Genomic DNA, 24,163 nt, shown 5'->3' on the forward strand with positions numbered 1-24,163 from the left:
ATTTTTTGTGAGAGTTTGAAAAAATGTAACATTTTGATCTGTAAATACCATTGGACAGAACATTTTTTGACGAATTCAACGATTTATGAAACTCGAACTTTTGACCGTTACTTCTAAGTTTTGGATTTCAAAATGGATTTGAACGCTAATTGATGGAGAATTTCATTACAAATTTAACGAGGTATGACATTATTATGGGAGTATTATTTCCATTGTTGTTCTGAAAACTTCGACAATTTTGGGCAGGAAAAAAGGGCTGTTAAATAATCGGGATCAAATTATAAAAATAAGACATTTTCTATCCCAAAGGAGCTCCCACTACTGAAATGATCACTTTTTTGTATAGTATGTATGTATTTTTGGGTATGACTTTATATCGATCAAATGTTTGTTAGTCACTACGCGAGTGCAAATGGTTAATTATGCTATTAGTAGGCGACGCTTTATGGCCAGAAATCAACCAATTGTTGCTAATTGATAACCGACTTAATAGTTCCGTAGTAAAAGTTCCCCACATCCGTTCCCATTTCCATGACATTCACAGGTAACTAATATCAATGCCCTTACAATTTAAAAGCTGTTCAATTTGCTAACACATTTTTTTGTTAATCCAAAATGGCACCCTCAAACGTTTGTGGATTAATTCTTTAAACATCTATACTAAAACTTAGCATTTTAAAATATATAAATGTATAGGCTGTTTATAATTTTTCTAAAATCTAAAACTAAAAAAAGATTTCAATGATCAATGATTGTGCAAATGATAAAATGTATTTATCCAAAGTAAATGTTTATCGAATATAATACGGTTACTAATCTTCAGTAATTTTGATGTTGCCGTTGAAATAGTTTTTAAAAAGCATCCAACTCTCCATTGCTAAATGTAAAAAAGTATGACAAATAATATATTTTTTTGAAACGGCACAACTTTTTTTTCCACCGTTGAGTTAAGCAAAAGCGATTTTCCTGACCTGTTCTTAACCTCTGTTAGGGCGAACTTTTCATCGAATTGGCCAGTTTCAGAGAGTTTAAACATGGGCCTTACAAGAACCGAGTCATCAAAGGTTGGCTCCCTTATCTGGGCTTGTGTGCTCCGATAAGGCAACGGCATATCAACGGCATCGGACGGAAACATGGAAAGACCATTAAGTCGGCCACCTCTTCAGTTGGACGTCGGAGCTGCTGCAGAACGGACAAGGAAAATGACAGGTAAGCAAATCGGGGCAACAAGATGCCATAACAAGAAACCATTTGACCGGACTGATATTTAATGATATCAGTTACATTTCTTTTTACTGCATCATTTTAGTGTTACAACTTGTAACTTGTAACTAACCAGTCATAAAAGGTTTTTAAACAATTCGATAGGACTAATAAATAACCATGAAATTCTCAGTAGTTCCATAAATAGCAGATTAGGATTTTTTAGTTAATATATTTAAGTATATTTAAGTTAAAATTTATATATAAATCTTTAAAAGTCAGAATATTACTTAAGCTAGCTTGAAAGAGCTCAACATTATTGTGACATTTTCCCTGTAATTTCGTATAACTCAAATGGCTTTATAAATTATATATAAATCGTAAGGAATATAATAATTGCAAATCACTTATAATTTTCTTGTTATTCCCCTGATTTCCGTTGTCTACAGATGGTTACCTTTATAAATTGTCCATGTTAACATAACAATATAGTTGAATATAATATACATTTCTTTACAAATTACAAAGAAAATTACTAATAAATTTCTTTATATTTGCACTGCACTTCCGTAGACCACAGATGGATGCAATTTAGTCACGGCAACGTGCCGCCGAATGCCGTGGTGGCCGGCCACGACTCGGATGGGGACCCGATCTTCGTGGGCCGCGCCTTCTTCCAAAACGACATGCTGCCGGCGAAGGTGATCCCGAACAAGGGCCGGGCCTACGTGGCGTATGCGTGCGAGGAGCACGAGCTGGAGAACTACGAGGTGCTGGACGGGTACAACTACGAGTGGCTGCCGGCGGAGAACGGGGAGGTGCCGCCGGGGGCCGTCAAGGTGGGCTACAACGTGGACGGGGAGGTCCTGTACGCCGGACGGGGCTACCACGCCGGCAGCCTGACCATGGGCAAGGTGCACCCCTCGCACGGCTGCCTGTACATCCCCTACGATTCCGATGAGGTGAAGATTTTCGGCTACGAGGTGCTGTGTCAGCCGGAGCGCTGGGTCGACACCACGGCCACGGATATCCCGGATGGCGCTCTGGTGGCCGGCCACGACTCCAACGGCGACACCATCTACGTGGGCCGCGCTATCCTCAACGGCGAATTGCTGCCCGCCAAGGTGGTGCCGGCCAAGGGCAAGGCCTATGCCGCTTATGCCCAGGCGGAGCACGAGCTCACCGATGTCCAGGTGCTCACGGGATCGGGCTTCCAGTGGGTGCCTGCCTCGTACGGAAACGTGGCGCCCGGAGCCCTGTCCTCCGGCCCGAGTGTCGACGGGGAAGCCCTGTACGTGGGCCGGGCAATATACTGTGACAGCCTGAGCGTGGGCAAGATCCATCCCTCGCACGGCTGCATCTACATCCCCTTCGGCGGCGAGGAGGTGCGTCTGGAGCACTACGAGGTCCTGGAGAGGATCTAGATCCTGTGTTGTTTTTTTTAATTTTTTTTACCAAGAATAGCTCATACAACGTAATGGTGAAAAATTTATTATGTGTAAAGTAAACAATATGTTTTTGATATTTTTAAATACAAAAGTAATAATGCGTATGTTTTTTTTGTTATGCACGTATTTTAACTTTTCTTATAATTTCAAGAATACAAATATTTTAATTTTATATCAACAAAAAAGTTATGAAAAATCCATTAATTATGTGTTCCTAAAAGTAAACAATTTATTTCTTATCTAAAATACAAAAGTAAATTATTAAAAAATATTTATGCGTTTGTGTGTTCATGATTTATTTTTTCAAAAAGCTTTCAATTTTATATATTCAATCGATTAGTTTTTCATAAAAGAAACCCATTTATTTTGGGTATTTTTAAATATAAAAAATATTTCTGCTTACGTGTTTTTGGAAATCACGTATTTTCCACCTTTCGAGTACCGTTTATCCCTAAAGCTCCACTTTTGCAGCGAATATTCGCCATTTGAATGATTGGCGGGAATCGCTTGATCCTTTATTTGTTCCGCACATTGGACTTTCTTGCATCCGCTTTTCCGCATTTCCACTCCCCCACGCCCACGCCCACGGTCACGCCCACGGCCACGGTCACGCCCACGCACTCCACTTATTTAGTGGTCGCTGGCTTTGCATTTCGTGTTCCTTTTGTTTTGCCAGCATTGTTGCCTTTCAATGATTTTTCTTGTTTTCGCTTTCAAGTGGATCTCAGGTTGGTTTGTTTTTTCGCCCATTTACAACTATTTGAACGAGGGAAAAAAGGAAAAGACTGTTCGAAAATGTTGAGGGGAGGTCGGTGAAATTGCTGTGCACGGTTTGCACCTGTTTACAGTGGCTTGCCAAGTCCGCAGGGGTGGGATTAATAAGCTTTGAGCGGGTTACAGGGGATTCTCACCGCATTTCGCCCAACTTTCCCATCACTTTTTCCTCTCCCATCGTGCAAACCAATTATCCCGAGATAACTCAAACTTTGCCTAATAAAACAGCATTTTCTGCAATTGCCAAAATGTTGCAGACTCAAATGCTTTGGTGGGATTTTGTTGTTCTGCGTAAACCGAAGAAATATCCAGCACTTAAAACCAGAGCACATTAAATGCTACTTAAAGAATGGCTAGCTCAAAAGTGTTTGCATTAGTGAAAATTCATGGCTGGGAATAGGGGTAATGTTTTTATTTAAAAGGGACTAATGAATTTGTCCTGCTCTACCTGTTCCATTGCTCGTTGCCTTTTTTCATCCGGTTTTCCCCATTTGTACGCCTTTTATTTTGCCTCTTTTCTCTGTTTAACCAACTTAATTTTGCCTAATACATTTTAATCATTTCCACAGTGCCTCGAACTAAATTCCCTCTTTCATTAACCCCTTGCTGCCCCAGCCCATCTATCTGTCACGCTTTCCGCTCTCGATTCGCATCCGTTCACCATGGGTCCTCGTTTTCTGGTTATCCTTTTCTGGCCGCTTTGCTGGTCCCTTTTACGTTTCGAAAAACAATTGGATATTGTATAAAATGATGTAATATTATATTCTGGCCTTTTTTAATATAATAAATTATTAATGCATTAATAATCTTATTACTTGTAAGAAACATTTTATTACCTACACTATTTTTAAAAGATTTTATAAAGTGATAAATTTTTGCAAATTATTTAATCAATACTTAAACAAAGGTTTTCTTGGATTATACCAGTTTTTTCAGTGTCGTGTCCATTCCCTTCCGAAAAAACATATTTTTATTAATTTATCTCTAATTGTTTAGTCTATAGAGATGCAATATCTTAAGTTAAGATTTATGGGGATAATTTGCTAATACTTACCTTTTTTTTTGGCCACCCTGAATTTAAAAAATATTTGTGCTTAGTGTTTTATTTATTTAAATGCCACCTTTTTTCAGCGTCTTTTCTATTCCTCTGCGAAAAAAAAACACATTTTTTTAGTAAATAATATTTAATTGTTTCGTCTGTACATATGCAATAACTTTAGTTAATATTTATAGGAATTATTTAATAGAGAAGCTAGAATTTTGTTTATTACAGGGACTGAAAATAATTACTAAAAAATCATTAACATCTTATAGCCACTTAATCAATTGAGTTATACCATTTTGGTTGCTATTTAGATTGTCTTCTCAGTATTTGTTCTGGTCCAATGTCCTGTTTTTTTTTCCAGTGTCTTTTCTATTGCGGGGCCAGTTGCAGTCGCGGTTTCGCTTTTTGGCCACACAATGCGGCACTTTTTCGGGGGCAGCCAGGGGCGGCGAACGGAAGGGGCTTCGTGCTAGATGCATCCCGGTTTTAGGGGGCGGGGCCCGGGGGTCAGACACAGGCACACACATATTGCGCCCTGTCTAGTCGTCGCCGGTCACTCACTTTGGTCTGCGGTTGCGACGAGTCTGGCTTTGCTCCTCTGCTATATCAGCTAATGGATACAGTCCTCCACATTAGCCCTGTGGAACCCCTTTTGACCCCTTGACCCACCCACGCCCATTAATGCCGCCCACGCAAAACTAGAAACATCAACAAACCAAAGCTAACCAAAATGTGGAGCATTCAGTGGATTTAATGGTGCGTTGGGTACCATTCGGCACTTTAAGATGCACCAGCTTTAAAAAGGGGCTGTGAACAGGGGCGTAGGGCGTAGGGCGTAGAAGGGGGCGGGCAGGAAGTACGTAATGGCAGTCATCTGGTAATACGTAATTAGGGGCGTGGTTTCAGCTGCAGCCACAGCTTAAAGTCTCATCAACGAGTCCGGCAATTTCAATTGTTGCCCAGGACTTTTTGCAATCGGCATAACCAATGAGCCAGTGGTTAAAGTGGGCTAAAGCGGGTTAAAAAGGGGGATTTAAAAGGTAGTTAAAGGGGGGGGGGGGGTGGGGGGTGAGGGGGTGGTTGGAAAAAGAGGTGCTCTTAAACAGCAGTGTGTGTTTGTGTGTGAGTGTTTGTGACCTGGGACCATTTATGATTTGTGAAAAAGTTTCGTGGGCACCGAGGAATGCGGTTTCATTACCAGCCACACTCCCGCCCTCTACATCCCTGCTTAACCCCTTAAAACACCCTCGATGCAGCCCCCTCAGGAACAACTTTCATCCGCCAGCAGGGTGAGTTAGTTGCAGGAAGCGGTTAAAGAACAGAATCGAGAGCGGAATCGATTCGAAACCATCGCAAGTTTATGACCCATAATCGAAAATAGAGCAGTTTTTAAATATAAATGGTTGGTTAATATATCTAAATAAATTTCTTCGATATTCCACTAAAGATAAAAGCCTTAGAATAACACAAAATTTAGTCTGTGCTACATGCTTAAAAGAATAAAAAATAGATTTTAAAAATGCAATCTATGCAAAATGCAATTTATATACATATGTTGATACATACACAAATTTATTTTTAATATGGCTTAAAGTATTACGCACCCTTAACAATAGGATTGCCTGTTCTATTATTTTTTTATTATTTCTTTCACCTGAGAACGCAAGTATTGCTTTTAAATCAGATAAACTGACCATAAAAATAAAGTTTTTGTTTATAAATAGAGTTAAGATATTTGTAAGATTTTAAGTATTGCATAAATAAATAATATAAATATTTCATTTTGTGTCTGCCTTGTTTTGAAGTCTTGTCCTGACTTGAAGAATTTCCATTGCTGCTGTTTTTCTGACTAATCGCTGCTTGAAAGGATCAAAAAGCTGCTGCCTTTTGGGAGGATCTACCAGCTTCGACACAAAAGGGAACTTTTAATTATACATCGCCCCGCTGGCCCTCATTCACTCGACTCCTCTTTTCCGGGCATATCCATCCAGTTTCCATTTCCCAGCTCATTGCTAAACTTCTCGGCACAACTTGAAATGCAGCAGTGGGAATGTGGAAAGTGGAGTGCACAAACCCGAAAGAGTGGAACATCGGGGTAGGGGACATGGCATTTTACAGCTTGATTTCCATTTGCCCATATAGCTCTTTATTCGTTTGTCTCCCTCTCATGGCTTTTCCATGCTTTTCCTAGCTTTTCCATGACTAGGACTCAACTGGTGGCGGTGAACAGGAAAAAATAATACCAAACTGTGAACCATTGTGGAAAAGAATGGTATTTTTTGGCTAGCATGTATATCAATTGATGTAAATAAATTAGAAATTTGTTAAGCTTTTGTTTGTTGTTTTTAAATAAGCAAATGCTTATTTTACAAAGGTTTAAATATTGTGTTATATACATACACAATAAATATATCACCTATATAATTTTTATTTAATTTTTTAAATATTTCAACGTGCTACAAATTAATTTTCTTAAGTGTGAATTTAGTTAGAAGCTCACAATTACATTTCACGGAATAATCAAGTTTTGATATAAAGTTGCTACATTTTGCAAATAAATTATTATGTTCTTATTATGCATTTATATAGTTTCTAAGACAATTTGTAAAATTATATTTTTTCTCTGTTTGCTGAACATATTTCACGCTGTTTTGCCAGGCTCTTGAATTTAGAAGTCCTCAATTAAACTGGATATTGTTTGAGTTGAGAGCCCTCGCCACCCCTTTGTTAGCCCTTTAACAACATCTATGGCAATAAAAGACAAGTTTATTGCCGCACACCCATGAATATTTGTCTTTGCAGCTCAACTTTTCCTCCCAAAAGAGCAATCGCCGGAAATGTGTTTCATTGTTGTTTATTTGGTTCGCAGCTAGTTTGTAGTTGTAGCAGCTAAACAATAAAAACAAAAAAAAAAAAAAAACAAAGTTTGCAAATAAAAAAAGGATTAATACAGTTTATGGGAAAGGTTCGAGGGGTTGAGTTTGAATTGGGTTCGCTTAACATATGTGACCATATTAAGTGTTTTTTGATGATTTTCAATCCCTTGAAGACATGCTACTTGCGCTTAAGACTATTTGAGACATTTTGGAATTGCAAATTTATTTGTCTTTGAGTAAAAGCTTATTTGCAAAAGTTCAAAATTAAAAAAAAAAATTTTATAAATTTCCATTTTATCAAAAATTACAATGGTTACAAAATTCCACTTTTGGAAATTTTTTGGAAAAGTAGCATTTACAATTTATTCAAAACAAAAATTTAAAATATTTCTAAATTTTTTTTTGCTTAAAAATAAAACGTTGATCTATTTACCCAATTTTTAGATAAAACAAATCGTTTTATGCATTTTTTTAAATCAGCTTTTTATTGTCTTGGAAATCCATTTAATACAAAAATAGGGCAGTAAAATTAAAAAAAAAAAAGCTTAAAATTAACCTTAAGGATTTCCACATTGGCCATCTTACAGTTGACCGCTCAGCTCGTCGTCGAAATCGGAGGTGGGTGGCGTGTCCTTGACATCCGCCCGCACCGTGTACTCCTTGTCGTTGACGCTGTAGTAGATGTTGAAGTACCTGCCCGTCTGGATCCGCATGGCCAGGTAGCCAGTCTGTCCGAGATCCCTGGCGGTGCGCTGGTAGATCACATGTCCGCTGCTGAGGATCACCCGCATCTCCTGCGATCCATCGTCGTTCTTGCGGGCATTCTGCCGCAGGATCTGCACCAGCTGGGATCTCAGAGGATTCGAGCTGGGCTTCAGTCCGGCCAACTGGAGCAGCGGCTCACAGCGGCAGCTGAGCTTCTGGGTCAGCGGACAACTGGCCTGGGGATTCGGCGAGGAACCCGGGATTTGATTAGATGGTGCAGCTCCACCTTGAAGCACAGGAGCCGCTCCGCCCAGGCCCAGATTTCCCAGATTCAGGCCACCCAGTGTGCCGAAACCTCCATTCAGGGTGCCCAATCCCAGGCCGCTGATCAAATTGGGTAGCCCACCCACCCAGGTGCCAATTATGGGCAGATTCTGGCCGAAGGCGGGCAGCCAACCCTGCTGCGGCTGCTGACTCTGGGCATTCGAGTTGGAGGCCACGGGCGTCACCACGGTGATGGGCTGCAGGGGCTGCAGTTGTTGCAGGGGAGGCAGTTGCTGGAGGGGCGGCAGCTGTTGGAGGGGGGGACTCACATTCACCCCATCGAAGAAAATGGGGAACGAGCCACTGGAGCCGGCCAAGCTGCTCTGGCCACCGTTGGCAGTCTGAAAAATATAATCAAAGTAAGCTTCATAAAATATAACCCCAAAATAGTTTGCCACATGAATTATAATTTAAAAGAGATATAAACTTAAATATTCTTAAAATATTTGTAAAGAACAATATTTCAAACGATATAAAACATTTTCAAAGATTCTTAACTTAAATATATAGTGTGCTGTCCCTGGAAAATATTATCAAAGTAAGCTTTATAAAATATAGTCCTTAAATAGATTGCCACATGAATTATATTTCAAAAGAGATCTTAGTTTTAATATTCTAAAAATATTAAAGAAAAATATGTCATATGTGCCTTTAATTATATAATTTGCCTAAAAAATATAACAAGTTGGCATTATAATTATAATTATCATTTAATTATTACTATAAGCAATTAATATTTAGTAAATAGTTATCCTTTTTGTCACTCACCAATTGGCGCTTGTCACGGCGGTCTAAGGACTTCATGGGGCTGCTGCTCATCTGCTTTTCAGTGGTAGTGGGCATGGGTTCCCTGGTGGCTGCTGTTGTTGTGGTTAAAGCCAGACCGACAGCTATAGCACTCATAAAAATGAGCAAACTCAGTTTGTTAGCCATGTTCTCATAAAATTGATGTTGAGCTCTGACAAAACGATGTGGTTTTTTTGTGTAAAGTTCTCTGCCAATTCCTTGAGGATTGTTCTTAGTCAGAGTTTGCTTTGATTTGCTTTGATGTGGTGACCAGAACCGCCACTTCTTATATATGATTTTTGGGGTCTCATATCCAGACACTTTATGATTTTCGGGGTGCAGTTAATGGAACCAGATTTGCCAAGAATCCAAATTTGTTTTAATAAGGACTTAATTGCAAAAAAAAAAAGAAGAAAATAACTGGATTTGCTCAAACAGAATGTGGGTCAGCATTTAATAACGGCCGTATATTTATTTATATATTTCTGCCAAGTTGCAGCACCTTCGTTTGAAAGTTTATGAGTCTTAAATTCAATACTAACATGGATTAACACACACACTCCAGTTCTTTCTGAAGGCGTGCACTTAATTTTCCAGGCAAAACAGAAACAATTTATCGTTACCTTCGTATTGTTTCTCTATTTTGCCAAAATTAAGTCTTTCCACAATGCAGATTCCCAAGCTTTTGGCAAGCAGCCCCTAATCCACTGTATTAGTATTTAATAGCTGACACGCCATTGACATACCCTACATTTTACTATGAATACTTGTGAAACTGTTATTTCGTTTTTGTTTTATTATAGTTGGTAACACGAATTTATTGTTTTGCGATTTTAATGAAAAAAAATATATATGGTGTTTGTCCAGCTTCAGCCTGAATAAAGAGAATTTTTATTTAGCAACCATTATTTTATTTTTTTTCTTTAACAAACCTGCCATAATTATTACAATTATTTTTCCCCAAAATAATGCTGCGGATTGCTGTTTGTTATTAGGGGCACATGGCATGGCATATACTTTTGCAAACATATATAAACATGTTTTAGGTATACAGTTTTTGACAAATTGCCTGGGGCTTGCCATGTCCAGCGGCCAAAATCAATTCAAATTAAATTTGTGCCAACAAAAAAGTGCAGAAAAAAGGAGAACAGGAAATTCGGGCTGGAAGGGGGCGGAATTGTTTCGTTTGCATGGAAATTGCTGTGAGAGATTTTCAATTTTCCTGGAGGAAAGAAAAGGGAATAAGCAAGAAGTAAAGTGAAGTGAACAAGTTGCTTGACAGCCGCTTGCTGTTGCGGACTCATAAATCAAAAAGTTTTTGACAAATTGCACATTAAAGACGCCTTTGATTCAATTAAATAGAAATTGAATTAAATTATAAGGCTAGCTGCCCTTGAAAATGCGCCAAAAATAAACCAGAATGTGATCGAGATAAGCAGACAAAGTTGAAACCGGTTTGAACCGAAAGCAAGCTTTAAAAATAATACTTTACAACGTCCAATATCTTTTATGACACATGGCGAAGGAACCGAAATGACGGCGAAGAATCACCAGCAGATAAACGCAGAAAGTTGGGCAAAATCGCAAGAAATCCAAGTCATCAACAGCAGATGCGCCAGCCATGGAAAATCTCATTATAAATGACCCTGTTTAAATTTCACGAAAGGTATAATAAAGTAAATGAGCAAGGACATAGAACACTAGAATGAAGAGGAAGAAAACAAATTCTTTAATGGAAACACTTAACAGATAACGCTCAATTAAAAATATATATACAAATATTTTCAGTTACTAAACCAATGAACTTCGATCACCCCTTGAACAAACAAACTCCGATGCAAATACCCATTAGCACATTTACGAGCGTGATTATAAAGATTTTAACAGTTATGCACTTGAGCTCCTCACGCTTCACAATCATGTATTCATTTACCGATTTTCATCATCTTGCGGGTATTATATTATGCACTTTAACCCCTTGGTGGGTTACAAGCAAACTGAATTTGTGTCTTGGCATTTATTTAAATTGAGTGAAATTTAATTTATTTTCAATCTTTGGCACATATTTATTCGACTTAAGTTAAGGTTTTTAATTGATTTACTCTATTATGCGGTGATAAAAGATAATTTATACTCCCCAATAAACACTTGATTTAATTAACTAGTTCAGTAATAAAAAACAGATTAAAAACTTATTTTCTTAAATGAACAATATAGCAAGTATAAGCAAATCTGCAGGAATTTAACGAAGGCAACGCTGCGTATGAGTAATGCACTACTTCTTTGAGTTATTTACTTAAGTAATTAAAGGAGTCTAAATGACCAAAAGCATTGTTTTCCGCTTAGAGATTTTAAAGCTTCAATTAGCTACACAATTATTTGAGCTACACAGCGTTTAATTAAAATACAAAGGCTTGATATTTGTCCCTAACTCAAGGGTTAAGCTGCTGCTTCGACTGTTTCTTATTGGCCCTCCTGCAAAGCAGCCGCCTCAAAAGCCGGCTTATTTGCCGTTCGTGGCCCATAACGGTATTGTAGCCATACATATATATATATATATATATATATGTATATATAGTGTATTCGAGATGGCCAAAGTGCAGCTGACGATGACGACGATGATGATGATTCAGTCAACTTGAAATCAGCAGCAGCGAGAACGAGAACCAGAACGAGAACGCCCTTGATTCGTATAAATACAAGTCCGGACCTTTTGGCAGCGTGCAAAAGGCAAGGAAAGCCGCCCGCAGACATGTCATCAAACAGAATCCGGCCGGAGTTGTTGCTGCTGCTGGCGGCGACACTAATCCCGCTGCTGCAGGCAGGGATAGTTAGGGATCCGGATACGGATCCGGACACCACCATTGCTAGCACGGATCTGGACTTGGGCCAAAGCCCCTATACAGAGCAGCTAGAAACGAAATCCGAGTCACAGAAGGAGCCCTCTGTTCAAGTGGATGGCCGACGCATCGACTGTAAATTGACTTTCGATGCGGCGACAATGGACTCGTTAGGCTGCCACAATGAGGAGGCGTGGCATCGGGCTGGTAATAAGCCGGTGGAGAAGCCACTGCAAAATCCGGACTGGCAGCAACAGCAACAGCAGCAACAGCAACAACAGAAGCAACAGCATCGTCACTTGAAGTCCCCGGACAGCCAGCCCATCTATGAATTACAATTGGTTGTTTGGCCCACTGACATCGAGGATGGTGATGACTTTGGTCCGCCGCTGACCACCACAACAACAACAACAACTGATGGCACCACAACTAGCAGCAGCAGCAGCAGCACCACCACCCCAAAACCCACCCAAGTTGGGACACCTATTGAGCAAATATGGCCATTGTACGAGGATCAATTGGTCGTATTTCCGCAAATGGACTTTGAAGAGGAGAATCTTGATTATTTCTTCGACGAAGTGGCACCACCCACATCAGCATCAACTACACGACCTGCAACCACCAGCCATCCCACGGGCACGCCCACACCCACGCCCATTTATGTTGTGCAAAACTATCACGTCATACACCCCAATGGCACCGAGGAATACAAGTAAGTTGGCTCAAACTAATTAATTAAAATATATGCCGGTCAAAAGCAATTAAATGGAATTTGGGCTCCCAAAAGTTTCATCAATGATTTGTGGACATTTTAAAAATGGTCAGGATACAATTTATTCAATTAAAACTTTTTTACAATAAAATTTTTTTTAAATCCAATCTTATACTAAACTTAACTCAATGATTTTTCTAGATCCACTTAAAGAGCTTTTAATAAATGAGTGATTTTAGAAACTTGAGATGACTAAAAAAACTTGTATTTTAAAACCCATTTTAGATTACCCACTTTATTAAAAAACCCTCTAAAGTAAATTAAAGCCTCAAATGTAAGCAGTTTCAACATTTTTGTAAGCCAATATGCTTTATATATATTTAGATACATATATCTGCTCTTTAGCCATCCAAAAATATTTTTAAACCAATGTGCTTATATATATCTGCTTTTTGGCCATCCACAATTTTTGTAGGAATAAAATTATGTTAAGTCCATAGGAATGTATACTAATAGGATACTTTAAAATGTTTTCTATACCCCAGATTAGTGATGAGCAACGGTCTGGTGAACTACAAGAAGTTGTACACCAAGAAAGTGGGTGACCAGGTGATCAACGTGCAGGAGGGCTACAATTCAGTGCCCATTCCCGGGCCCAAGAATCAAATCCAGACGCAGTACTACATTGCCGACGAGCGGGGCTACAATGTATACAGAAGTGAGTTGGCTGTCCAGAGTTGCCATCAATAGTGATTGTATATTCCATTTACCCCCCCCCCCCCATTTCTTTCGCCCCCAGTCGAGCTCCACTATCACCAGCCAGGGTTGCCCAAACATTTGCATTACAAAGCCACAAAAGCGACCAATATGTGAAAAAGGATGAGCAGGATTTTGAAGCGGCGTGCACAGTGGTCCTTAAGCAATGGATAATCATACTAAATATATAGATTTTTTTATTTTTTTTTTATAACTTATATTAGCTGATTTAGTTTTGAATAAATTTTGAAAAGAAGGGTTGGCATTTTTATTGGCTAATTTATTTTGATATATTTAAACTCCTATTACTATTATTATTAAAGGTTTTCCGCAGTAGAATAAAAAAGAAAAACAAATTATATATATTTTTTTATGAAATATTACTCAAGAAATATTTTTTTAACTGTAGTGGCATTAAAAAAGGTTTGTATTTGAATATATATAATTCTTTCCAAACTTTCATATATATATATTTTAAAATAAAAACCTCTGTATTCACTTAGTTTCTGAATAAGGCTTTTCACCCAATGTTCACTTTGGCTGCTCTGCGGCAAACGAATGGCGAAATAAAATGTAATGCCCGGAAAATGATTTGCTGTATTTTTTGTGTTTGTTTGTCGTTCGTGGTGTTATATACATACATTATTTTTTGTTGCTTTTTTGCTACTGTTGGCAGGTCTGATCTGTTCGTATTTTGTTTTTTCCACTATTTTTATTTTTTACCAGATTTTGCAAACATTGAATGTTGTTGTTGTTAGTGTTTTGCTTGATTCCTATTCTATTTGCTGTTGCTTTCTCAATCGTAGTGTTGCTGATTGCCATCTTTGGTTGCTGTTGCTGTTGCTGCTGTTCATGTTGCTGCTGTACTGAAAGAAAAGTTTTAAAATATTTAAAACTAAATTCCATGAAGTTAAATATATATGCAGTAGTACGAAAGATGAAATTATTAGCTTTACTTTGGAACTATAAGCACATAAAATGCATATAAGTTTAGTATTTTGGTTTATTTGTTGATTGATAACTTAAAACCATTTAATTTTAAAATTTAAAATAAGACTTGATTTCATTTTAAAATATGACTTGACTTCATTTATATGGTCTTATATTTCAGGGCACACATAAAATGGCCTATAATTTATAAACTTGTTATATTTTTGAAATCAGCTCAAATATTAAATCGATTTTAATTTTTCTGTGTGCCTGCTGTTGTCCCACTTGAAAACCCCTGGGCAGTGGGGTGTTAAGGGCAGGGGCATGGATGATGCTGATGATGCCATTTAGATGCATATCAAAGCATTTCACTTTTGCCCAATCCTTTTTGCATATGTATAGTATTTATTTATTTATTTATTTACTTTTTGCCTTCTGCTGCTGCTGCTGCTACTGCTACCAATTTCTTTGTTGTTTCTTTCAATTGTAGTTTATGGCCTGCCTTTCCCTCAATTTGCCCCGCCCCATATGCCACCGAATTCTCCCTGTTTGTTGTTTATGCCACAAAGTTTTCTTGGTCCTTGGGCGACAGCCTGTTGGCAGCTGTGCAAAGTTTTTTGGGTCTTGGCTTATGATTATTTAAAGCCTGGTTCGAATCCAACTTTATAGGCCTGTGCCGATGCCAATGATTTTCCCTGAATGTGTGAATTAAGAAACTATGGGCTCCGGGGTCTGGCAATTAAATCGAACACGAATTTTCCATTCTTATCAAGTGTAACTGCTTCGCCTCATTTGCTGCAAACTGAGAAGTGCGGAAAAGTTTCGCCAGTGCTGCCATTTTATCGTTTTTATGGATATATTTGTTCCTTATTCACCTATCATATTTTATTTCAATGCCAAAATAGTTTAGTTTTGTTTAAGATTATATTTTATAATTACAATTTTATTTATATTTATTTCAGATCATCACTATCTGTCCTGCAAATAAAGAAATAACTATTTGGCAAGCAACGCGCACATTAAATGTGGGCATCCATGTCTGCCCCATCTTGGCCTTCTTTTTGTCGAGTTTCACCTGGTTTCTGTTTGGGGTTACTGTTCAGTTTACAGCTCGTATATCCGTTCCGTGTCGACTTGGTCTTCTTGGTCGCTACTTTTACGGCCTTTGTAATTATCACTTTAATGAACTTTGCTAGTTTGATAGCGAACCTTTGCCAAAAGGTAGCAAGGTAGCAATGAGCGAGATGGCTATCCCCTGGGAAAGAGAGATGGCTATATGGGGACAGAGGGAGAGGGGGCGATTGCAAGGACGCTACGTGCACAACCGGCTTTCCGCTTCCAGCGTATTGTGTGCCTTTGGTTTTTATTAAGGAATAAAATTAGTGAGCGCGTGCCGGGAACGCCAAAAATGCCAGTTGCAGTTCCTCCATTGCTCTCCTTCGTCCTTCGTCCTCCGTCCCCCATTTCCATCCCCTTCTGGGCGAAAAGGAAATGAAAGCAATGGCGAAAGTCTCAGAAGCACAGAAAGAAACCAGCTTAAATGGCCGTTTCATTAACTAACTAATGGCCTACAAGTTTTTTTCCTTTTAAGCAGTTGTATCTTGGTTAAACAATTTTTTAAATTCTAACAGTGAGTGTGGACAGTATCTAAGGTTTATGTATTGTTAAGTAAACGGTTTTTTTTATTTTATTTATTTATTTGATTATTAATTTATTGTTGTTCGCCATAGGATATTTCAATAAAGCCTTATCTGGCTAATTTATATCTACTTAATTCTAAGTCATAAAAATATTTTGAAATTGATTTTTATAGTTCGTTAAATATTTTTTAAAATCCATTTTTGAGTTCTTAGTGATATTTCCTGTATGATTTGATATAAGCGTGGATTTGGCTTACTAAAAAAAGCAAAAACTAGGCTTTAAGTTCCAAATTTATAAACACGATACAATATATCATTAAAGTAACAGTAGCGAAAAGCTGCTTATTTGTTCTTTTTTAATTTATGATGTTTACATACAAAAATGTTTCCTAGCTAAAAGAGTATGTGAGTGTACTTTTCCTGATGCATTATTTATTTAAGTGCATTTCAAGCAGAATGAGTTTAAGTTGAGGCAGAGAAACAGTGACTGCAACAGAGGCCGAAAGTTATGCGAAGCGAATGTGCGCAAAATAATGCACGATAAACGCTCCAATTTCCAGAAGATCCGAAATAAGAACAACTTTCGTAGGCGAAAGAAATGTTGGGCCAAGTGGGGTTAAATGGGGGAAAGAAATTTAAGGCACCGTCAAAAAAATGTATAAACTATTTCAGTTAAGCAATTAATAATGAATAAAGTACTTGTATTTTTCTTCGAAAATCAATGTTTGCAAAATGGTTACAATGGCTGTTAAACAAGCTGTTAAATTCAGGCAAATTTTAGTAGTCGAATAAAAAATTTTAAAAATTTTGTATTTATTATATTTATTAATTATGTACAAAACATAAGCACATGAAAAGCTTTGTAAACATTAATAAGCTTAGTTGGTTTTTTATTCATATTTCTCCAATTATTAATTTTAATTTGTGGACTTTGATTAAAAATAGATAAATTATATTGATTGACTGCTCATATTGCCCCAATTTGTTTGGCTTACTCCCAATATGTAATTATTATCCTGGGGCGACATGTTAAAATGTATATTTCCACCGCTTGTCATAACCTGAATTTGTTATGTCCACAAACTAAATGTGTTAAATGTATCAATATAAAATGATAAAATTGTTGTGCACTTGTGAACTCTCGAAAAATGAATGAAATAATTAATTAACGCCCAATTACACAAGGATCACACTTAAATCGGCCGAATGCATCATTACACCGCGGCAACCAATAAGCGAAAAACCCCAAAAGTGTGAGTGTGAGTGTGCGAAATGGGAAAAGCCGGAAAAGCGGTCGAGCAATGGAAATGGTCGAGCTGCGAAAATACAAATTGAAATGCAGCAAGTCGCCTTCCTTGTCGCGGTTTATTTTCCAGCACCACGGCAATTAATCATAAAAGCAGATTTTAACACGAGCTGACTGTATGCCATGTGTGTATTGTATGTGTGCCATAAATGCCCATCCCCATGTCCTTTTTCCTTCGCCTCGAACACATGAAATGTGAAAAATATCTTGTAATGTGTTTATCAATGTGTGCGGATGGCGATGGAACATGATTCGGGCAGTGTTCCGGACTCGGCGACTCAGTTCCAGACGATTCCTGGCTGGGCCTGCAAATAAATTCATTGAATTAACAAATAGCTTCGTGTTCATTTTAAACCAAAGAGGAACAAAGGCAAAACACGAAAAAATTCCGCCTGTTTACGGCAAAAATGGCAAAACGAAAAAACCAAGCGAGTGTGCATTTTTATTTTAAACGTTTTTATGCTGAGATATGTATATATGTACTATATTATTATCCACGACTCACCTGGATATTCTGGTCAGGGCAAATACTCTTAGCGGATTTTCGTTTAAAAATTTAAATAAAATCCCCAGTTGTTTTGCGGCTGAAAGTTCCCTTCGCTTTTTTTGTGTTTGCTGCACTGGTCAACAACGTTTTTTTTGGCCAAAGCGAAAAATAATTGCTGAAACTTCATTTAATATATGGGCAAAACTGCGTGTCCGAATTCAGTTTCACTAGTACCTCTTTTAATTGTGTTGACAAGCAGCAATTAGTGCGTTCTTTAAATATTTATAAGTGCACTTTTTTTAGTTAAATCAGTGCCAGATGTTTTTAAAGCTTTAAGCGATCGATTAATGGTAATTAATACATTTATTTGCAGTTAGGGTGGTCCAAGAAGACTGAGCATTATTTTTAAAGTGAGAAAAAACCATTTAAATGTTCTAAAATATTTGACAGCCAACGTGCAGAGCTTGAACTACCAAATGGCCATAAATACCCCCAAATGCAATCATGAACTGTTGAACACCAATTCAATTTGGGATGTTAATTTGCGCCCAGAAACTCGCCTGCAATTCCTGATGAATTTAATCCGGCCCAATAAGGTAATTCCACTTACAAAGCTCGCAAAAAAAGGGGGAAATGTGCGAGTTCAGAGCATAATTTGCGGCGTGCATGCTAAAATAATGAATTTCCACTTGCATAAACAAAGGAGTGAGGCGAGCGGGGCGCAAGGAGTCAGTTAGACAACTTGTGCCTGGCAATTTCATTAGAGGTGTGAAAAAACGGAATTAAATAAAAGAAAAACCCTCACGAAGAAATGCAATTTACTTGCACTTCATAATTTGCCTAGGGTTGCAGTGAAAATTCTAAAAAAAACGCTTTTCACTTCACAATTTACCGTATTTTATAGATGCTCGTTATGTTTTACCTACAAGCAAAGTACCTTTGATTATACTCTCAACGTTTCTGTTCGTTTGTTTGTTTGTTTATTTGGTCATATTTTCGTTTTTAATGAACTGCTTTCTGGTTCATTTGACTGCGCTAAGCCAGCCCTATGCTAATTTCGTTTTCCCGTTTCGGTTGACTCCTTCTTGCTAATTTTTTTTATGGCTAACTGGCAGTACGTCCTTTTTTGTTAGCAGGATCTCGCAGCCTTTTGCTGCGGTCGCTGATGAACTGCACACATCACCCGGCGCGACATGGCTTGGCATGGCTTGGTATGGCTCGGCACCCACCGGCAAACAACGGCCATGTCCTTTTAGCACACCCTGCCCACACACCTGCCATGTGCCCTGCGTCCTTTGGGCATCCCCAACCCCCCACTCGAGGAGTAAGTGCCTCCTCCCCACCCGCTAAACGCGACATTCGCTGCTTAAAAGCCATTTTTGCGTTTTATATTTAATTTTTTTCGCCGACGCCCCCTCAACGGGTGTGCCGCAATGCTTATCCCTTTTGTATACCCTCTAAAAAAGGCGTTCCATATCCAGCATGCATCTTGGTTTTCAGGAACTTATGCCTTATTTCAAAATAAAATACCAACAGCAAAACATAAGCTCCCATTCCTGAAAATTCTAAAGCAATAAATAAGTGGCTTAAATTAAAAACGTGTAATCTTAAAGATATTGAGTATTAAAAACCTTTGGCTAAATTCGAAAACTACATTTGTTATAATATTCAAAGTAAAACTAATGGGCTATATATCAATGTAGCTTAAGTATTATTCGAAGATTGGTTGAAACCAAACAGAAACCATATATTATCAATATCAATCGACTTGCACTGGATTTTTCGATCTCAAAATAGGGTATTTCCCTCTTTTGATCAGGCTTAGTTAGTCCTTGGTCCTCGTTCATTTTTCGGTGTCCTTTCCACCTCTGTTTGTTCTTCATCCTTTGGCTTTGGTTTACATTTTTTGTGACGCTGTTTTCACTGTTTGTTGCTGTTACCGCAGCATGCAAACATTTTGAAGGCGCTTCCTGGGATACGGCGAAAAAAGGAGGTCCATGTCCTAGTTAAACTTTACCTGCTTTGTCACATTTGTAATATTTATTGCCTTTTGATTATATTTCGGGGCTGAGCCAGAAAAAATATTTTTTTGCAAGGCATTTTAGATTTGGGTGATGTGAATTTAATGGAAACACAGAGCGGGATAAATGGCATTGACATTGAGATGACGGGTTGTGGTAATTTTTTAAGGTTTTCTCGCCCTTTAATAGAAACGAAGTTCTGGAAGACTGTTTTTACCATTTATCCGATTTCCCTTCACTTAGTTACTGGCGGGATTTTACTCTCTTTAATAAGCGTCAAAGTTATCAAAGTTGCAACTTAACTTTTTCCCTTGTATTTGGCTTTATTCCTTTCTTATTTTCCATTCCATTGCCCCTCGCCCCAATCCATTTTCCCGGCTTTTCCCGGAGAAGATTTGTAAAGTTTCATTGATAATTTTAACGACTCCCAGCTACATGTGTCCGTTCGTCGGCAAGTCGCAAAGTCGGAAAGTCGGAATGTCGGAGTTGTGGAGGGGATTTCGAAGGGGATTGCCGGTTCGTGTTGAACTGCAAAGGCGCTTTAAGTACTTCCCAGAAGTTGGTTTTATTGTGTTTCTCGTACAATAATTCACGAACTGAGCAATCCAGCTGAGAGAAAGACACTCTAATTACTAGGGATTTTAAATAAACTACATTGGTGTGTGCATGAATTTAAATGTTAGTTAGTTAGTTTCTCAAAGCAAATTTCTCTTTTAGTTTTTGATGATAAATTAATTGTACTCTTCTTGAGCAGTATTCAATAACTTATTTGTATCTGTATATGCAAGCTATTATAAGGGTATTTATAATATAACATATTTAATAAAAGTAACATTAAAGTGGCACTTACGGCGTGCTAACATAAAATATAAAAGTTAAAGCTTAGGCATAACACTCTCTAATTTATGCATCATCATAATTTTATTTAATATTTAAAAGTGACTTGCACCTAATTTTAATTAAATATATATATATATATATATATTTTGTAATATTAAAAGGTAGGTATATTTAAATAAAACTTAGTCTAAGAGCATCAGTTTATTTACTTACCTAGCCCATTTTGCTCTGCTCATTTTTGTTCACTTACATTTCGTGGTTTTTTCTTTGGATTTATCTTAAGTTCTGTGTAGCTGAGCTCCACAATGGGACAGTGGCAAGCCATTGAGTCAAGTGTCAAAGGCCAAGAACCACCTGCCCAGCTCGCCCACTTTCCCCATTTTCCACCGTCTTTTCTTCAGCTTACCAAAACCGCGAGGCAAGTATTGCTTTCATGGCAGCCAAAAGCTTTCGCTTCTGCAATTTCCTTTTTAATCCCAATTTTTTTTCATTAGCAAAATATTCTCCGGTTTAAGTCCTTAATTTTATTTTTCTCTGTGGCAAACTTGTGTCTGGCTTTTTTTTCTCGTATTTCATCATTTTTCTTATGCAACACTTGAGTTAATCTGATTTGAAATCAATTTCAATTTTATGTGCGCACAAATCATGCTTTATTTTCGGGGGTCTGCAATTAAGCTGGTCCATTGCAATCCCATCTCAAGATGATTTTTTATGGCCTTTTATGTTTTATGGCTTAATAGTCGGCCCACAAAAAGGTGCCAGTTGAATTAATTCTGCAAGTCAGTCGAGCGTTGAACTCGTTTCTCAGGTATCCTGTCGGCACTTAATAAATTTATGATGAACCTTCGTACACTCGAGAGTTCAGAATTTGAGATTCCATTCCATTCCGCATCATCCCATTTCATTTCAATTCGTTCCTGCACTGAGGACAAAAATTGTGTCATACTGAACATTGTTGGAAATTGTCTCTTTCCAATGGTATCGTCTCAAAAAATATTAAATTTGTTTCCCAACAGCAATTTTTATTTAAGAGTAATTTGAGAGTATGTTTTATGTATATTGAAAAGATTTATTATTCTACACCAAACAATAAATTGAATGAACAGAATGTATTTTTTTCATATACTATTATTCTGTAGTATTTTATTATACATATAGAACAATTTATTATTATTTTTTCCCTTATCTATTTGTTATTTTTTTATTTTTTGAGCAACTTGAGAAATAAAATAAATTAATTGATTAGCTGTTTCTTTCAGTGTGCTGGACATTTTCTTGTTTTTGGTTTGGTTTCGTTTTCGTTTCTTAATTGCCTGCGCCCGAGAACCTCGCCAAAAATGTGTTAAAAATGCAAAAATATGGCCAGATATCCAATATACATATATATATGTATAGTGTGTGAACCCCAGGTTGGCGAGGGGGTGCCCTGCACTTGTATGTTTTATTGCCCGAAACGCTTTGTGGTAAATTTATTGCCAAATTGTCGGCGACTTTCGAAAAAACGCGAAATCTTCGCAGCCAAAAAACAAACCCAAAAAACAAAAATACTCGTAAGGCGCAGAGGGGCGTAGACCATAAAAAAACGCAAAACAGCCACAAACAACTCGAAACATCTTCAATAATAAATTCATAATTTTCGCTGCTTTGCCTTAATAAATTTTTATTATTTTTTAATTCCATTTCAATGAACACAAAAAAAAATCATAATAATATAATACGAGTAGTCGGGGCACAAAAATTAAAAAAAGAAGGAAGGGTAAAAAAAAACAATGGAAGGAGCCATAATAATAATGAGGATGGTGTGCAATTACGGGGTCTCAGTAGCGGCCCCTGCGATTCGTCCCCGCCCCCCGGGGCGTTGTCGTCGTTATGGAGGGGCTTGGGCTTCCATGGACCTCCGACCGGGATTGGTAATGGGATTGGGAATTGGAGCTAGAGCTAGAGCTGGAGCTGGCAGTGGGCTCAGGATCGGATCTGGCCATGGGCACATCGATGGAGCGCGGCAGGTTGGGATACACTTGCGGCGTGATCGCTGTGGACAGTACAAAATAATACAAATTAATATTAACCAGATTGCCCATCTCTGGGTTAAGGTTAGGAATAATCGTTGGGTGTCGTCTGCATGTCTTGTTAATTTTTGCCGAAGGAGTTTAGTTAATGGGTAGCCCGTTTACATTAATCATTTTAGTTGTGCTCAATGATGGCAATGATAAATGGGTCCAGTTAAATGATGTGCATTTTTAGCTGTGAAAATTTTGCAAGTGGCTAACTTTTAAATTATTAATTTTAAATATCTTTATTTGATTTAACCATGTGCTTAAATATTTATTGCCAATCAAACAATTATTCGCTTATTGATCCAAAATGAAAAAATGTTATTGAGTATATAAAAAAAGGTAATTTAAATTCAAAATTACATTATTACATTTAGAATACGTAAAATTAAAAGGCTTATTTAAAATGTTTTGTATTTGATTTTTAGAGAGTTTTATTTATTGCTTTTTAAAAAGGCTTTGAGTGCTTGTTTTTGAAATGCTTTTAATTGTAGCAGCATAAGGAAACACTTCATTTCTAAATTGACCTAATGAATTGCATCTAACTTTCAAGCTTTGAAGAAACAACACATTTATTTTATTAACTGTATCTGTGGCTTCTTTTGTTAAATTTGTAATCACTTTTTGTTCACTTCCTAGTCTTGTGAAAATCTAAAATCGATAGACAATTGCCGATTGTACTTACACTGATTTTGCCGATAGCCAAACTGATCGGCATTGTAGAAGACGGTGATGTATCGGCCGTCGGTCATGCGATACGAGTAATAGCCCACGACCATCAGGGTCTTGACCTCGTTGATCTTGGCGAAATATCCGCGCTCGTAACGCGCCGTTCCGTCGTCCAACTCGAATCGATACTCGTAGCTGCCATCGGGGTATCGGTTATCGAATCGATCCAGTAATCGCACACTTCGCACCGCCTCCCTCTTCTCTTCGTTTTCCCTGATCTGCTGGCCGGAAGTGAGGGTGGCGCTCAGCAGGAATATAGATAGCAGGATCACACCGGAAGTGGCCATTTTAATGTGTGAGTGTGTGATATTTGGATGGTGTGTGATGATATATGGGGTGGGGTGTGTGGGGTGCTTGGGTTTTTGAAGGTTGCGTGTGTGTGCTGTCGCGTGTTGTTTTGTTAACAGTTTAATTCGGAAACTGTGTAACTTTGGCTTTTTATAGTCGCCATCGGAGGCAGCGACGCGAGCAGAGAAGTCGACTTTGGCTGCGGCAGCGAATATCTTCAGCCTGAGCGGGATATCCAAAGGGGTGACAGAGAGCCAAATACACAGGTAAAAAAGGATTGACCTCTTTTGATTAAGTAAAATATGTTTTTCAAATTAACCAGAAAGTACAGCGCTGACACCTCAAGGAATTGCAGTAATTAAACTTAAACTTAAAGTATGTATTATTAAGTTTCAAACG

The 24,163-nt window shown here is 37.9% G+C and overlaps 4 protein-coding genes across 4 annotated transcripts; 2 read left to right on the top strand and 2 right to left on the bottom strand.

Annotated features, from left to right (window-relative positions):
* The first annotated feature begins 235 nt into the window (after window positions 1-235).
* Window positions 236-2,728, top strand: LOC128264621 (uncharacterized). The gene is made up of 3 exons (XM_053000213.1): window positions 236-349; window positions 1,024-1,209; window positions 1,777-2,728. Exons 2-3 carry the CDS (start codon window positions 1,134-1,136, stop codon window positions 2,625-2,627), a joined length of 927 nt encoding a protein of 308 aa, XP_052856173.1. The 5' UTR covers window positions 236-349; window positions 1,024-1,133; the 3' UTR covers window positions 2,628-2,728.
* A 5,100-nt stretch (window positions 2,729-7,828) lies between these two features.
* Window positions 7,829-9,436, bottom strand: LOC128264620 (uncharacterized). The gene is made up of 2 exons (XM_053000212.1): window positions 9,144-9,436; window positions 7,829-8,716 (listed from the first exon to the last, which is right to left on the bottom strand). Exons 1-2 carry the CDS (start codon window positions 9,306-9,308, stop codon window positions 7,928-7,930), a joined length of 954 nt encoding a protein of 317 aa, XP_052856172.1. The 5' UTR covers window positions 9,309-9,436; the 3' UTR covers window positions 7,829-7,927.
* Window positions 9,437-11,778: 2,342 nt separating this feature from the next.
* Window positions 11,779-13,673, top strand: LOC128264624 (cAMP-dependent protein kinase catalytic subunit). Its single transcript, XM_053000217.1, has 3 exons — window positions 11,779-12,713; window positions 13,259-13,431; window positions 13,513-13,673. The coding sequence occupies exons 1-3, from the start codon at window positions 11,914-11,916 to the stop codon at window positions 13,584-13,586; spliced, it is 1,047 nt and encodes a 348-aa protein (XP_052856177.1). The 5' UTR covers window positions 11,779-11,913; the 3' UTR covers window positions 13,587-13,673.
* An 8,663-nt stretch (window positions 13,674-22,336) lies between these two features.
* LOC128264625 (uncharacterized) lies at window positions 22,337-23,871 on the bottom strand. Its single transcript, XM_053000218.1, has 2 exons — window positions 23,433-23,871; window positions 22,337-22,725 (listed from the first exon to the last, which is right to left on the bottom strand). Exons 1-2 carry the CDS (start codon window positions 23,761-23,763, stop codon window positions 22,511-22,513), a joined length of 546 nt encoding a protein of 181 aa, XP_052856178.1. The 5' UTR covers window positions 23,764-23,871; the 3' UTR covers window positions 22,337-22,510.
* Between the last annotated feature and the right edge of the window lie 292 nt (window positions 23,872-24,163).

Source organism: Drosophila gunungcola, unplaced genomic scaffold (assembly GCF_025200985.1).
Source record: "Drosophila gunungcola strain Sukarami unplaced genomic scaffold, Dgunungcola_SK_2 000075F, whole genome shotgun sequence".
NCBI lineage: Eukaryota > Metazoa > Arthropoda > Insecta > Diptera > Drosophilidae > Drosophila > Drosophila gunungcola.